Raw genomic sequence first — 15562 nt, 5'->3', positions numbered from 1 at the left:
TGAGCATATCTGTTTTAGATTCATAACTCAGGACTATGTAGGGAAATGGTTGAGTGATAAGAGGCAGGGAGGGGAGGGAACACTGGCAGAAGGCTATTATAATACACATGAGAATTTCAGGACACATTTTTGAAATAGCATATATAGAACTTGAAGCTGTCATTGCTTTTCTGAAAGTTTTAGTAAACAACCTTCCCCCGCCTCCATTGTATCCATTTTGGATTTAATAAAAACTGCATTATATGTTTCACGCAATTTCATTATATCAATTCCCACAAATTCAAATCAACAAGAAAGTACTTAATTTCTTGTTTATAAGATATGAGGAAGGGGAGGCAATAATATAGAATCTCTGTCTTCAGATTGCAATATCTGAGAGAATATTGATGGTTTTTACCCTTCAAGGGTGGGATTTTACTCAATTATTTTCTCTCTTGTAAAAAGAGTTTTCTCTAAACATCAACACCATTTATATTTGTGATTAATAATGGTAATAATCATACTATCTTTGTGCAGGCATGATAAAATAATAATGATAATTACTATTGAAAAAATTATGTACATTATCTTAATCATTATAACAATTCTGTCATGTTGCCATTTTTGTCCCCTTTTCGGAAAAAGGAGTAGGTAGATAAAATTGTATATCGAAGTGATTCTGACACCAAAGATTATGCTCTGTGTTCCTTAGTATGTCCAAGGTTTTCTATTTTCTTTCATTTTAGTAATAGGAGAGTATCACACCATATACTTTGCTTTGCACATATGGATAATTGTACTTGTCCAGAAAAGAGAAAATGGCTGTCTTGTCTGGAGCAGTTGCAATGAGAATAAACAGGGAAGGGCAGATATTGAGGTACTTACCTAAAAAAGTAATTAACCAGTTACCTTTTAATATTTATTATTTGTCAGTTTGTCTGAAATCCTTCTGAATTTTTAAGTTAAACTTTTTATTTTAAGGATAATTTTCAATTCATATAAAGTTATAAAAAATAATACCGAGAGTTCCTATAGTACAGGGGCCCCCAACCCCTGGGTCTTAGACTGGTACCCATTAGGAACCAGGCCGCACAGCAGGAGCTGAGTGGCAGGTGAGTAAGCGAAGCTTCATTTGTATTTGTAGCTACTCCCCGGCGCTAGCATCACCACCTCAGCTCCACCTCAGATCATCAGGCTTTAGATTCTCATAGGAGCACCTGTCCCTGGTGCCAAAAAAGGGTTGGAGACTGCTGCTTATACATAAGGAACCCGTTATCCACTTTCTCCGATAGAAGTATCTTACCAAACTGTCGTACAATATCACAATCAGGGTATTGATGTTGATATAGTCAAGATACAGAACATTTCCATTAACACAAAAATCCTTTATGTTGCTTTTTATAGCCACACTCACTCCTTTCCCACGTCCCTTCCATCCTTAACTTCTGGTAATTAGTGATCTGTTCTCTATATCTATAATCGGTTTCTCAATCTGTTCCACTGATCTCCGTGTATACACTTCCACCAAGACCACCCGGTCCTGGTTACTGTAGCCATATAATAAGTCTAGAAATTGAGTAGACTGATTTTCTCCTGGTTCTTCTTTTTAAAGATTGTTTTAGCTGGGATTTTCAATAGAAATTATATTGAACTTGTATATCAATTTGGAGAGAATTGATATCTTTACATGAATTTTCCAATCTTTGTATGTCTCACCATTGTTTTACAGTTTTCAGCATATAAGTCCTTTACATATTTTGTTAAATTTACACTTGTGTTTTATTTTCTTAGGTGTTGTAAACTAATATTATAATTTTCTTTTTATTTTGGGTTTCACATGTTCATTTCTAATATATTAAAATATAATTGCTTTTGTATGTTTAATATAATTGTATGTAAAATATAATTGCTTTTGTATGTCTCCTGTGGCCTTGCTGAGCTCACTTAGTGATTCCAGGAGCCAGGTTTTTTGTTTGTTTGTTTGTTTATTTTGGTAGATTCTTTGGAATTTTCTACAAAGACAATCATCTCATGTGCCTATAGGGACCTTTTATCTCCTTGTTTCCAAACTGTCTACCTCCTCAACTCTCCTCTCCTCCCCTCCCCACCTCTTCCCTCCCCTGCCCTCCTCTCCCCTCCCCTCCCCTCCCCTCTCTTCCTTGATTACATTAGATAGATCTTTAAATACCATGGTGAATAAGAATTGTGAGAGAGGAAATTCCTGCCATATTTCTGATCTTAGGGGGAAATCAATGACCATTAAATATAATGTTTAAAGTATAAAATAAGGATTTTTATAGCTTCTCTTTATCAAGTTGAGGAAATTCCCTCTTATACTTTTTCTGAGTTTTTTCCTTTAATCATGAATATGTGGTGAATTTCTTCAAGTATTCTTTATGCATTAATTGATATGATCATATGATTTTTTTCTTCTTTAGCTTAAGGTGGATTACATTGATTGATTTTTGAATATTGAACCAACCTTGCATTCCTAGAATAAATCCAACTTAGTTATAATATATAATTCCTTTAATATATATTGCTAAATTTTTAAATTATTTTACTAAATTAATTGGGGTGACATTGGTTAATAAAATTTTATAGGTTTCAAGTGTACAATTCAATCATATAGCGTATGTATATTGCATTGTACGTTCACCACCCAAAATTGAATTTCCTTCTTCACCACATATTGATTGGCTAAATTCTTTTTACTAATATTTTGTTAAGAATTATTTTCATCTATGTTTAAGACGGAGCTGCAGTGTCCTTTGTTTCTCTTTCTCTCTTTTTTTAACTGTATATTTTGGGTAGCAGATACTACCCTGATAATATGAATTGGGAAGTATTCCCTTTTCTTCTGTTTTCTGAAAGAAATTGTGTAAAATTAATGTTTATTTTTCTATAAACATTTGGTAGACTTTACCAGTGAAACTTTCAAGCAGGCCTAGAGATTTCTTCTCTGGGAGTTCTAAAATTACAAATCCAAGTTCCTTAATAGTTACAAGGCTATTTGAATTATGTGTTTTATATTGGGTAATTTATGGCACTTTGTGCTTTCTATAGAAATGGTCCATTTCATCTAAGTTGTAAATTTAAATGTGAAGATTTGCTCATAGTCTTCCTTTAATATCCTTTTGATATTTGCAGGATTTATGGTAATACCTCCTGTTTTATTCCTAATGTTTGCTAAAGATTTGTCAATATTATTGAACTATGTAAGGGACCAGCTATTTCTTTATTGATTTTTCTCTATTATTTTCCTCTTCTTAATTTCATTGATTACCGTTCTTTATTATTTCTTCTTCTACTACTTGGGATTTATTTTGTTCTTTTTTTTTTAGGTTCTCGAGGTGGGAGCATAGAGTATTCATGACATTTTCTCTTTTCTAATGCATACATTTAGTTATAGAGTTCCCTCTCAGCACTGCTTTGGCTGTGTCCTGCAATCTTTGATATGTTCTGTATTTATTTTTATTCAGGTTATGATATTTTTGTCTTCCTTGAGACATTCTCTTTGACCTATGGATTATTTAGAAGTGTTTCGTTTCTAAGGGTTTAGAGGCTTTCCTGTCATATTTATGCTTGTGTTTATTCTTAATATATGCTTCTACATGTCCTTGAGAGGGGGGATATTGAAGTCTCCAACTCTAATTTTGAATTTTTCTATTTTTTCTTTCAGTTACATCAGTTTTTTCATCACATATGTTGTAGCCTTGTAGTTTAGTATATACATATATAGAATTGTTATTTCTTCTTGGTAGTTTAGCTCTTTTTAATTATTGTATAATATCCCTTTCTGATAGTTTTCATAATTTTTGATAATTTTCATTGTTCTGAAATCTACTTTATCTCATATTAATATAACCATTTCTGCTTTTTTGTTAATATTTGCAAGATATATCATGCAAATATTCACTTCTTACTTTTATTCTGATTATATCATTATATTTGAAGTGAATTTCTTATAAACAGCATGTTGTTGGGTCCATGGGTCATGTAATAGATTAATGGATTAGTCCACTCTAACAATTTCTATCTTTTAATTGGTGTATTTAGACTTTTTTCATATGATGTAACTATTAGCATGTTAGGACTTAAATTTGTGTTTTGTTTGATTGTTTTCTGTGTTTTTTATTTCCATGCATTTTTGTGCCTTTCTGTAGGTTATTTGAGCAGTTTTTTGAATTCTGTTTTGATTTATCCAATTGTGTTTTTAAGTGCATCTCTTTGTGTAGCTTTTTCAGTGGTTGCTCTAAGCATTACATTGTAGATAGACAGCTATCACCGTCTTCTGGAATTGTCATTTTACCAGTTTGAAGTGTAGAAAATTTCCTCTTTTGTGTTATAATTCTTAAATATGTCCTCTACATTTAGAACCACATCAGATAGTGTGTGTGTGGTTTTTTGTTTTTGTTTTTTGTTTTTTGTTTTTTGCTTTTAACCATAAAACAATTTTAAAAACTCAATAGAAGAGAAATCTATTGGATTTGTCCATATTTTTGATTATTGTTTTCTTTCTTCCTAATCTTCTAAGATTCTTTTATTGTTTCTTCTCTTTTTAGAGAACTTTCTTTCATCATTTTAGTTTTCTTATTTCTTAATTTTGGTTCTTAATGTTTCTTAGAATGTGTTGACTTCACCTTCATTCCTGAAGAATATTTCTCACTGTATACAGGATTCCAAGTTGTCAGTTTTTGTTTTCTCTTTCAGCATTTAAAAAATATTATGGCCTCCATGCTTTCTTAGGAGAAATTTACTAGCATTCTAATTGTTTTCTCCTATAGCTAAGGTATGTTTCTCTCTCACTGGTTTCAAGCTTTGTTCTTCATGTTTGGATTTCATAACTTTGCCTATAATGTATTTAGAGGAGATCCAGGGTCGATCTAGGAGTCTGGAAGGCCTAGGAAGCTTAGATCTGGTTTATCAGTAGTGCATTAAGAAACCAGCACAAACTTACATAGCTTCTATAAACAGGAGATGATCAAAGAACAAGTCAAATGCCCAATATTTCTATAGGACCAAGAACACATACTACATGCACCCTATGTGTGTGTCTAGAGCCAGAACGGAGTCCTTGATAAACTGCATTCCAACCTAAGGAATTTAAATAAAAGCCAAACTACCTAGTAAGCAAGTGCAATTTAGAGATGGCGTATGTAGGAAGAAACATGATTTTATGCCTGGAGTTGGGCATATGAAACTTACTCTTGAAGTGATTATAACAAATCATAAACTTCTCTTGCTCATTTTGCTAATCGTCATGTTGTCCTTTTGACCAAGACAACACTTAAACCAACTAAGGACAGTGACTTGTTTCCTAATGAATCTGTTCTACTTTCTCTGCTGTCGTTGCTAATAGAAATGAAAAAATCTTAATAGGTGACTGAGTCAGAACTTTCATTCTATATTTCGGTGTTTCTCCATGCCAAAGCCAAGAATGAAGTGGAATGGGGTAGATTATTGTGTTGTTTTCTGCAGTGTATCAGTTTTGTGGAGAAGAGGTTTTAAATCTCTGAAGTTGTCAAGATGGAAAGTTTCACCAGAAATGAATTGACATCAAATAAAATATGAGTACCTGTATTTGGATGTTTTACCACATACCCAAGAGACAGACAGTGGATTAGAAACCTTTCATTTATTGGACCACTTGGGCTCCATCTGTAGACCAGTTTGTTGTTTCAGCGTCTGAGACAAACCACAGAGGATAGCCATACTTTTCTAATGTTGTTCTTCATTTTAACCTGTGTGTTTTCTGTGGTCGAGCCTGATGGGAAAACTCTTAACTCATTGTGGTATATCCAGATATGTACCAGTGGGTGGCAGTAGATATGGCAGAATTCTGAAAATGTAGCCCGATTATAGATGGAGTCTAATAGCAATATATTTGAGGGCTATTTTTTTTTTTTTTTTTTTTTTTTTTTTTTTTAAAATGCAACTGATTATTTTTCATACATTTTCCCGCTTTTATCATGCATACTGAAAGGTACTTTTTGAAAGATAGTAATATGGGCCAACATATATAATTCTTACCATGTACCAGACACTTTTAAGTGTTTTACATATATTAATGTAAAACCAACACATTTGATTGTTTTGAGGTATTTTGGCAAATGTAGAATCATACTGTTATTCATTGATCCTATTTACCTTTACTAGCATAATAAAATAGGGTAAACATTTACTGACAAAGGTTATATTAAGCCGAGGAACTATTCAACTGTCATCCATTCATTTTAACAATTTTTTGTTGTTTTGTGAAATATTCTGTATGTCGTATGTTAAACACACTTTGCCAAAACAACTGCCTTTTCAAGTATTTATATATTTTCTTCCCATCAAAGCCACATCTTTTGATCTTATCTCCCAGAATTGAGGAACTTTATTGTAGCAGCATTAATTGTAGGTCTCACCAATTGTTGATGTTACATAAATGCTTAAGCAAAGTTTTCTTTAGGTTTGGGGAAGCATCGGAGACATTTAGGCACTTATGCTAGAGGTTGGAACACCATGTCTTTTCAATACAAGTCTTAAAAGGCAAAGGAGGATGGTCACTGCTTTGTACTGGTGTTTTTTGGTTCAGAAGCCCTGGACTCAAGTTCATGTACTTCTTTTCACTAGCTGTGTGCCTCTGACAGAGGCTTTTGATCTGTAGGAACTGTCCTCATCTATAAAATATGAGAAGGCTGGATTAGATCAGTGGTTTCAGTCAGCATAATTTGGAGCTTTGTAGCCCCATCATAGCACCACAGGGGTCAATCCCAGGACAGGAGGTAAGTCCAGTGGGCTGGGCCCCATGCCCTCTACCTCTGCTTCTACCCAAGCAGTTTCCTTTTAGCTTTTTAAATTATTTATTTATAATACATACTTGCAAATGCATATGATTTTATTCGTAAGACAGAATTCTACTTCTTAAAAAAAGTGAAAACCCTGGGATTGGATTATTTTAATGGTCTCGTCAGTCCCTAAAATGTTAATGATTCTAATACCTGCGGAGCCAAGGAAGAAAAAGAGAAATTGACCATTGTCTTCAGCATGTAGCTAGTATCCTGAGTATCTGGTAGAAAACTGTGGGAGACTAGGGCCATTGTTCATGACCTCTTAAGGATTGTAGTGCACTGCTTAATTTGATCAATCTCATTATTCCGTGCCTGCCACCCAGAGGAATAGCTCACATTAATTTTTTAAAAAGTATTGAATTCTTTTGAGAATTTACATTATCTGTTGTTTTAGGTGAATATCAGGACACATATAGTAGCACTGAACAAGGATACTGAATTATTAAGCAAGGTATAGGAGCCAGACACTAAATGCTTTTCTCTAAACTGCAATCGTTAATTCACCATATTCTGCTGCCAGGGCTACTGTGTCCACTGATGTTGTTGTAAATGCTGTTTTGTTTCAAGCCGTTTTTATAACTTTCTGTCTGTTACCAGATGGGTAACTTATAGTATGGATGAAATATTTTATACTAAAGGTGAAAGGAAAAAGCTCATTTCTAAACTTGACCACCAACATGTCTATGAAGGTTCAAACTGGTAGGAGGGAGTGTTGCTCATATATACTTGGACATGATTCTCCCTTTAAAAGCAAATAAATGAACAATCTACCTACTTCCTTGGCTACCAGGAACCAGAGTCAATATCAAAAGGTGTCAAAAATCCTTTAAACAGCCAGACCACTAGTCACAGGACTGCGAAGCAAGTGGTACAAGACTGTCTTAGCCAAACACATGGTCATGATATGTTACCCTGAGTGTTCCAAAGAAATGCAAAGAGGAACAAAACAAAAAGAAAACAAATGGATCCTCCAGTTCTCATCCATGTCTCCTTTTTTAAATGGGATTCCCCCCCCCCCAATGATTATATGTCACAATAAGATAGTATCGTCTCATTTAAAGAGATGGAGCCAGTCCAAGGAAAGTACACAGGACTGCTGCCCTTTTCACAAAACAAAAACAAAAACAAAAAAACTTTCATTAATGTTGATGTCTGCACATTTAGCTACAGCGACTTGCATGGCAGTTGAATTGCTGTTAGTATTGAACAGCAAATCAGAGAATAATAAAGCAAAACATGAACGTGCCAGTGGTGAGTGAGGAAGCAGAGGGGCCTTTTAGCTTTTTCCATGCTGAACATTTGTTCTAAAGTTGGTAAGAGCAAACAACATGGCTCATTATAATGAGGTGCACTAATCACACTCAGATGTCAAAGCATTATGTCACTTCAACTGTTCAGTGGTTTCATCTCTCATCTTGAGTACGTTTACAGTAGAATAGTCACTTGTCAGCAATTCCCAGTAGCCATACTTCATCAGCACAGGTTAATAACCCTGTTAATCATTTCAAATGCACATACTTGCACAATGCACCTAACAAGTGAGCAATTGCGTGGAGCAGCGATATAGGCAGAGAAGGCAACTTTGGGTATGTAGGGTAAGGAGCAAGGGTAGAGAAGCAGTAGGTAAGGCGGATGTGGATATAAAGACCTCAAATCTCTGGTTGTTGACATCAGAGAGCTCCTAAAGGAAATGAGAGAAATACAAACGTGCATTTAAAAAAATAACAGTTAAGTACTGAGTGGTACAGATGAAAGCTTGATATGATAGACGGGGCAGGAAGACAGGAGAGCAAAGCTCTAGCTGTGGCTCTTGCACTAACTAGGTAATCTCAGGAAAACCATTTGCCTTCTTTGAACCTCGTGTCTTCATCTAATTATTGTAGAATGAAACATTTCACTGTAGACTAGAAAGTTCTTGCTAACTCTAAATTCTCCAAGTTTCTGAATAGCGATAAGAAGGTTTAATACAACCACATCCCCAGAGATTTTTTAAAATGACAGCAGTCCAACTAAAGTTAATTTAAGTAAAAGAAAAAAAAGTGTGTTACAAGTCTAGGAGTTATGTGTGCTTCAGGCAGGGCTGATCTTGTCTTTAACCAACTCTCTCTGTCTCTTGGCTCTGCTTTCTTCTTTGCCAGCTTCATTATTGTACAGGTAAAAAATACCTTTTACACAGTAGAAAATATAGCCTTGGAAGCATCAAGCTAATGTAAGCTTGCTGCTTCAGAAGGAGAGAGGTTCTCTCCCAGTATTCGTATTAGTCTCTGGAAAAGAATTCCTGCCGTTGTTGCTTAGTTTATACACTCTGGGATGTCAGGTGCTCCAACTGGCCAGCCCGGTAGTGACCTACTTTTGTGTCAGAAAAACTTAATTAGGACCCTCAACAACATTTCACAAGAATCAAATAAAGAAGAGAAACGGGAAGTTCTCACAGGGAAGGGGTGTGGCATAGAGAAAAAAACAAAAACAGGTGTCTACTTATACTCTTGATAAAAGCTGAAATAAGGGTCAGTAGGGGTGAAAAGAAGGGGAGTTCTGTATTTTAAATACCAATTCTAAGAATTCTTTTGTAGTTGTTTTTGTTCAGCCATTCAAAATCAAGCATTGCTGTTGGTGTCAGCTTTGTTGGAAGAGCACTGTGCCTTTTATGTGTTTGGAGGAAACTGAGAATGTAATTTTTTAATGGCAGTGATTCTACTATGAAGTTCTGAGGGTAGACTGAACGTCACGTCTTTATTTTATCAGAAGTGTGAGTTGAGTTTGGCTGTATAAGAGATCCCATATCTATTATTTGTCCAGTAAGTTTTAGCTTATGTGTTTGATGTTTGCCATACCAAGGTGACTCTGGAGGAACAAGATAAATTTCCTATAATGGTCAATAGACCCCACTGTCCATTACTACAGCTCCGTTGTACCATTACACAACGCAACTTATTACAAGGGGCCCAGCTCTGAGAACCTCTGCATATCCATAAGTAGTGTAGCAAAATAGCCACATTCACATAGGGACACAACAGTGACCTTACATCTCACAAATATTGAAGACAGTTGTGCTGAAGACATAATTTACCGAAACCAGTTGGAGTGGGCATCTGTTGTTTCGCCTTGTCTGGTATCCACCCCTCCTTCTGCTAACAGTACCCTTATTTTGCATTTGGACACTTTCCTTTCTCTTCTTCATCCAGTCCTTTTGGAATCATCAACGAGAGCACTCCAAGCTTTCCGCGAGCCAGGCAGTAGGCAAGAGGGCTAAGCTAGGCTCATAGTTCTTCTCTTTGTGGAATTTTATCTTGAGTGGAGTGACACAAAGTTTGAAGGCACCCAGGATAAAATGCCCATTAGTTCACGCTCCCTACAGCCCTCCCCACCCAGACCAGTTGTTACTCTCTCCAAAATCTGGATCCTTTTTTCCCACGTCTCTAATAGTCACTCCTGTAGCTTTCTCATAAATTCTGAATGCTTGTTGCTATCAGTTAGCAATCACCGAGTACCAAACCATCCCCAAATTCCATTTATTTAGGTCACGATTTCGTGATTGGAGTTGGCACTGGGCTCAGCTGGGCAGCTCTGCTTGTGGGCATTTGCTGGCTGCCAGTTGGGGCAACCTGTGGTGTGTCAGGGTTGGGAAGAGTCCTGGACCATGTGTCTCTTGTCATCTAGCAGTCTGGCCTGGGCTTGTTCATGTGGTAGTGACAGAGTTCCAAGTGGAAAAGTGAAAATATGCAAAGCTTCTTCAGCGCTCAATGAAGCTTGGCACAAAGTTGCTTCTGCTGTGTTCTATCTACCAAATCAAGTCAGGAGGCCAACCTACGTGTAAGATGTGGAAAGTTGGTGCTCGTGACCTCGTGATGGAAGTAGCTACAATGTCACAATGCAAATGAGTAAGGCTATAAGAAATGTTTGAAGGCACTTAATCTACCACACCCAAGTTGGTTTCTGCACCACAGAGCTAAAGAACATATGCCAACCAAAACCCCATTTAAAAGTACACTTAATACATTGCTATACTCCTCTAACTTTGTTGATGAAACTCTGGTTATGGGAGTTTGGGGAGCCAAAGTCAGCTCCCCTGTGGGAAACAGAGCAAAAACTGCTTCTTATCCTTAATGCCAGCACATTGTGTCTTGAGAGGATTGCTTGCCACTCCTCTGCATCTCTCTTAGCCATGCAGTCTCAAAGGACCATCACCATCAGTTATGTCATCTACCAGGTCTCCTGAAGTTTTGGCATATTGCCTGCCGAGTTATGACGTACACCAAGCATGACTTGGTTCCCCACTATATTACTACTTCATGCTGCATCTAGTGTAGCACTTGCTTAAAACATTTGCATTTGCCTTTCTTGGATATATATTGAATTTCTGTAAGTTATATTTTCCTTTTATATAGCACAGCCTCTTGGTAAGCTATGTCAATCACAGAGAAAGGCAAATACTAATATTAATGTGCACTGCTGTAGGTGTTTATTGCCAATTTTTATCCAAGTTCTGACTCAGCCCAGCCCTCTTTAGGTTTCTGAGATCTAATAAGATCATAGCGCAGGGTGGTATAGCTGCAGGCAGAAAATTCGACTTGCCAAATGCATATATATATATATCAAGTTCATAAATTAATGTAGGGTGCTGAGATAGCACAGCTATACACATGCATTTAGACAGAACTCTGCCTAGTTGACTACCTTCCCTTCCAGCCACTAATTCCTCTGAGATGGTGCCAAACTCTTGGTCAGATCTAGCTTCAATGCTTCCCACCCTTTTGGTGTGAATGATAATTAATATAACTTTACAGTTAAGGTTGTGTTCTACTTCCATTAATAACACCCATTATTCCAGGGTGTTTTAATTTGGCTATAAAAATTGACTCTGGAGGTGGAACCTGACTTGGCAGTTTATTTTAAGAGCAAATGGTTTGCTTCTAATTTTTCTTTCAAAAGAAAATAAAAGATTTTGTGTTACTTTTAAGTTATATAAGTGCTGGACCAAATTTCTAAGATGTGGGTGTGATTTCGGATTTGTGATTGCGTTGGTCTTACTCTCTGTTATCTCCACCAATGCTGGGACCCCCCAGGGCTTCTCAGCTAGCTTAGATTTGGCAGGGCCCTGCCGCATCTCATGGGGTTGGCATGGGAGAGCATTTCTTCTACGTTGCTTCTCACACTTAAACATCAAATTCTCTTAACAGGCACCAGTTTATACAAGCTAATGACTGAATTCTTTTTTATAATAAGAGGACAAGCCATTTTTACATTGTATTTTAATGGGTATTTTGCTTTCTTATTGTAGATCTGCTGGAGGAGACCCAGAGAAAAGATGAAGAAATGGAATCTCTGCAGGTAAAGTAAATTCTCCAATAGGGCAGATGTCCTGGGGATAAAAACATTTGCTTTTTGGTCCGTTAGCTTTTAATATTGTCACTTTCAGACCACTGTGGCAAATGGAGTAAAAAGAAAATGTCAGAACTTTAAAGCCCAAGTTGGAATTTGCTGCCTTTTAGAAGTGTCTGAGAGCATTCATAATCTCCTAAAGCAGGAAGCCAACTCAGCCTTCATGCTGCTCTTGAAAGGAACATTTATTCCTTGGTATAGTTTATGAGGAGCTGTAACATTAAGAAATGAAAGCAACATCTTTGCAAAGTCATTTACCCCCAAACAGGGCTGATGAATGAGGATGAATTCATGGAATCTACATGTTCAAATGAAAGTCAAAAGTATTCTGACTCCACGAATGTCATCTACCAATGACCAACCAAGAATATTAACACATACATCGAACTTAAGATTTACCTTGTATGCCTCTCAGTTCACTATGGATTTATACACATTTCTTGGATTGGAAAATTGTGCTTGAAAATTTGTTCTAGAATTTTAATTGACATTTCCATGGTACAAGCAGTTGATGTTAGCTTGGCATCTGACAGAAGTTCTCTTTCTTTTACGTTGGGCTGACTTGTACACACGATAACTCAGTGCCTATCTTTATTAGGGGAAACATAATCAGTTATACTCACATGACAGAACCAATTCAGTTAATGTCACAATATGGATTAAGAACAGTAAATACATTTAGTGTTCTTCTTGGGCCTGGAGATGCAAGGTGAGGCTAGAGAGTGATAGAATGAGCTGGCTTGAGTGCTTTAGGGCTACAGATAGTTGCTTTTGGCAAATGAAGGATGGGTTATGCAAAGCCCAAAGAGCAAGGGAAATGCTCTGTAACTGGGGATTCTTCTATCTGATACTATATCTGATAAGAGAAAATTCTTCTATCTGATACTATATCTGAAAATGGTCAAGAGAAGTTGAGTTCTGTATATCTATCAAAAATGGCACGTGTTAGCCACGGTTTTGTACAGATTAAATTCTTTAGTGTATTGAGCTATATACAGGTATAATAAGAAAGAGCCCTGGTTGGTCCCATCTGGGACTAGGAAAAAATCTCATTGTGCATGCTCACCCTGCATATCTCTGAGAAATTATTGTCAGTATTGCTTGTTGTTATATATATTTAAAAAAGCAAAGATTCTGTGGGTATATTGAGAAGGTAATAAGCATTTTTGAGGCATTTTGGTCATGCCTTGTGTTTGCCATCGACCCTAGAATATCATGTATAAACATCTTTATTGAGTACGTAGTATATAGTTGGTCTTTTGAAATGACAGCACAAACCTTTTTAAGTTTATTTCTCTCACCATATGAATATTGGAACCAGTAGTCCTGTTAAATTTAATAGCCTATGTTGCTTCTCAAATATTTATTAAATACTGGCAGCATTTTCTACTGAAATGTCCATTGAATGCAATAGAATGCGCCAGCTAGTTAACTATGTGCATTTATAAATATAAGGTATCTAATATGATATCCCTCTTAGCAGTGGCACTTAGTAGTGGCAACTAGTGCCTAATACTAATACTCTGTTAAGAACAAAGAAGGAATTGACACCTCTCAGAGTGCACAAGAGTGCAGAGACACATCATAGAAAGCCTTTCATTTTAAAGACTACAAGAAAATATATCAAAAAGTGCCTACATTCCTGAGTTTCCATATTGAAATATAAATATCACAGATGATAGTTTCGAGAAGACTATTAAAGTATGTAGGTTGAAGTCCTACAATCACACAAGAACTTTGGGGAGAAAAAGTCAAAGTAGTTTTTAAAAAAATGATAGCACTGAGGAATGGAGATTGACAACTTGACTTTTAAGTTCCCTCTCTCTGCTTCCGATTCACTGGGTAACCTTGAGTAACTCAATTAACTTTGCCGTGCCTATTTTCTCATCTGTAATATAAAATCATAAAACTGTCTTCCAGAATTGTTTAGTGTAGATTCAGTTATCCCAGAAGGGAGAGCTAAATATTTAATTCCAATTTACAGTGTTAGCAAAACCCCATGTCTCCAACTTAGAGTCAATTTTATTTACTCATTATCATCATATAATTTTGTATAACAGACATTCTGCACATAATGTTATCTTCCTTAAGGGTAGTAGGAGTTCATTTATCTCTAAACCTTTCCCAGTCTTCTATAACTAAAAGGTGCTCCATTTACTCATTGAACAAATATTTATCGAGCACCAATTTGGTGCAAGACACTGTACTAGGTGCTGGGGAATACAAAGACAAGCTGCTTTTATCGGATAGCTTCTTGACCTCTACACCAGAATTAGTGGAAAAGAATGTTAGATAGATGTTTATAATAAAATATTTTTAAAATGCTACTAGAGGGGTTGTGTAAGTCACTGTGGGATCATATACACTTGCTTTTGTTTGGTGGAGATAATAGTAGGTTGAGTATAAGTGTAGGGGGTTTGAAGGTAGGAAGGGCAAGCCTGGGGTAGAGTGATAATCCAAGTAGACTTCCCAAAGGAAGCCAATATTTAAATGATAACCAAGAGGCAGAATTGGTAAGTTTGGAGTGAATTTAAGAACATATTTAGGCAATGTGAAGGATATGAGAAGGCCTGGGGTAAAAGAGAGCGTCCGTATCGTGTTTAAGGAATCAAAAGAAATTTCGTACGGTGGAAAGTAGTGACTGAGAGAGGAGAGGCAAGACAAAAGTTTGAAGGTAAACAGAGGTCTAGAGGACCTCCTGAAGGAGTTAGGATTTTACCTTTTGCATCTGGGAAGACAGTAAAAGGTTTGAACCAGGAGAAGATATGATCAGATTTGCAACACATATATTGCAAATATATATATTGGGGCAGGCAAGATTGAAATCAGGGAGACCAGTTAAGCAGATATTTGTGAGAATGTTGGCCAGAGATGAATGTTAGACTGGAAAGTAGCAGAGAGCATGAAGAGGGGTGGGTGGTTTCTTAATATATCTTAGGATATAAAAATCCATGGAATTTTGAGATTGGTTGTTAGTAAAAAAGAAAGCGTTAAGAATGATTCTTGACCATCTTGATTGGGCAACTTCATGGATGGTGGTGTTAGTTAATGAAGTAAAGGGAATTTGATTAGTTCAATTTAAGATATTTTGAATTTGGGTGTCTTGAAACATCCAGGTGGCAGTGTCAAGAGTGGAGTGAGTCCTGTATGATCTCAGAATGAGTTTGAATTGGACATTGAGAATTTGCTGTCATCAGATCTTGTCTCCATATCATATAGATGATACTAAAAGTTGTAGGAGCAATGAGAACTCTCAGGGGAATATGCAGAGTAAAGAGATGAAACTTAAGCCAGGGAACTTTAGAGAACGCCAATACTTACGTAGCAGGCCAAGGATGAAAATCCTGCAAAGGAGTCTGAAA

General features: G+C 36.4%; 1 protein-coding gene across 11 annotated transcripts in view; it reads left to right on the top strand.

Moving 5' to 3' along the window:
* The window catches only part of CEP128 (centrosomal protein 128), a 357353-nt gene that overhangs the window by 257350 nt on the left and 84441 nt on the right, over positions 1 to 15562 (top strand). For 10 of the 11 annotated variants that reach the window (XM_023528829.1, XM_023528828.1, XM_023528831.1 and 7 more), the window contains one exon: positions 12100 to 12149. In XM_023528829.1, the coding sequence (XP_023384597.1) occupies positions 12100 to 12149 (50 nt within the window). Of the gene's footprint in view, positions 1 to 12099; positions 12150 to 12237; positions 13036 to 15562 lie in introns of those variants that run through there. The other variant, XM_023528832.1, reaches the window with a different exon arrangement.

Source organism: Pteropus vampyrus, unplaced genomic scaffold, assembly GCF_000151845.1.
Source record: "Pteropus vampyrus isolate Shadow unplaced genomic scaffold, Pvam_2.0 Scaffold32, whole genome shotgun sequence".
Classification (NCBI taxonomy): domain Eukaryota; kingdom Metazoa; phylum Chordata; class Mammalia; order Chiroptera; family Pteropodidae; genus Pteropus; species Pteropus vampyrus.
The sequence above is the reverse complement of the archived record's forward strand: the minus strand, read 5'-3'. Positions and strand labels throughout refer to the sequence as shown.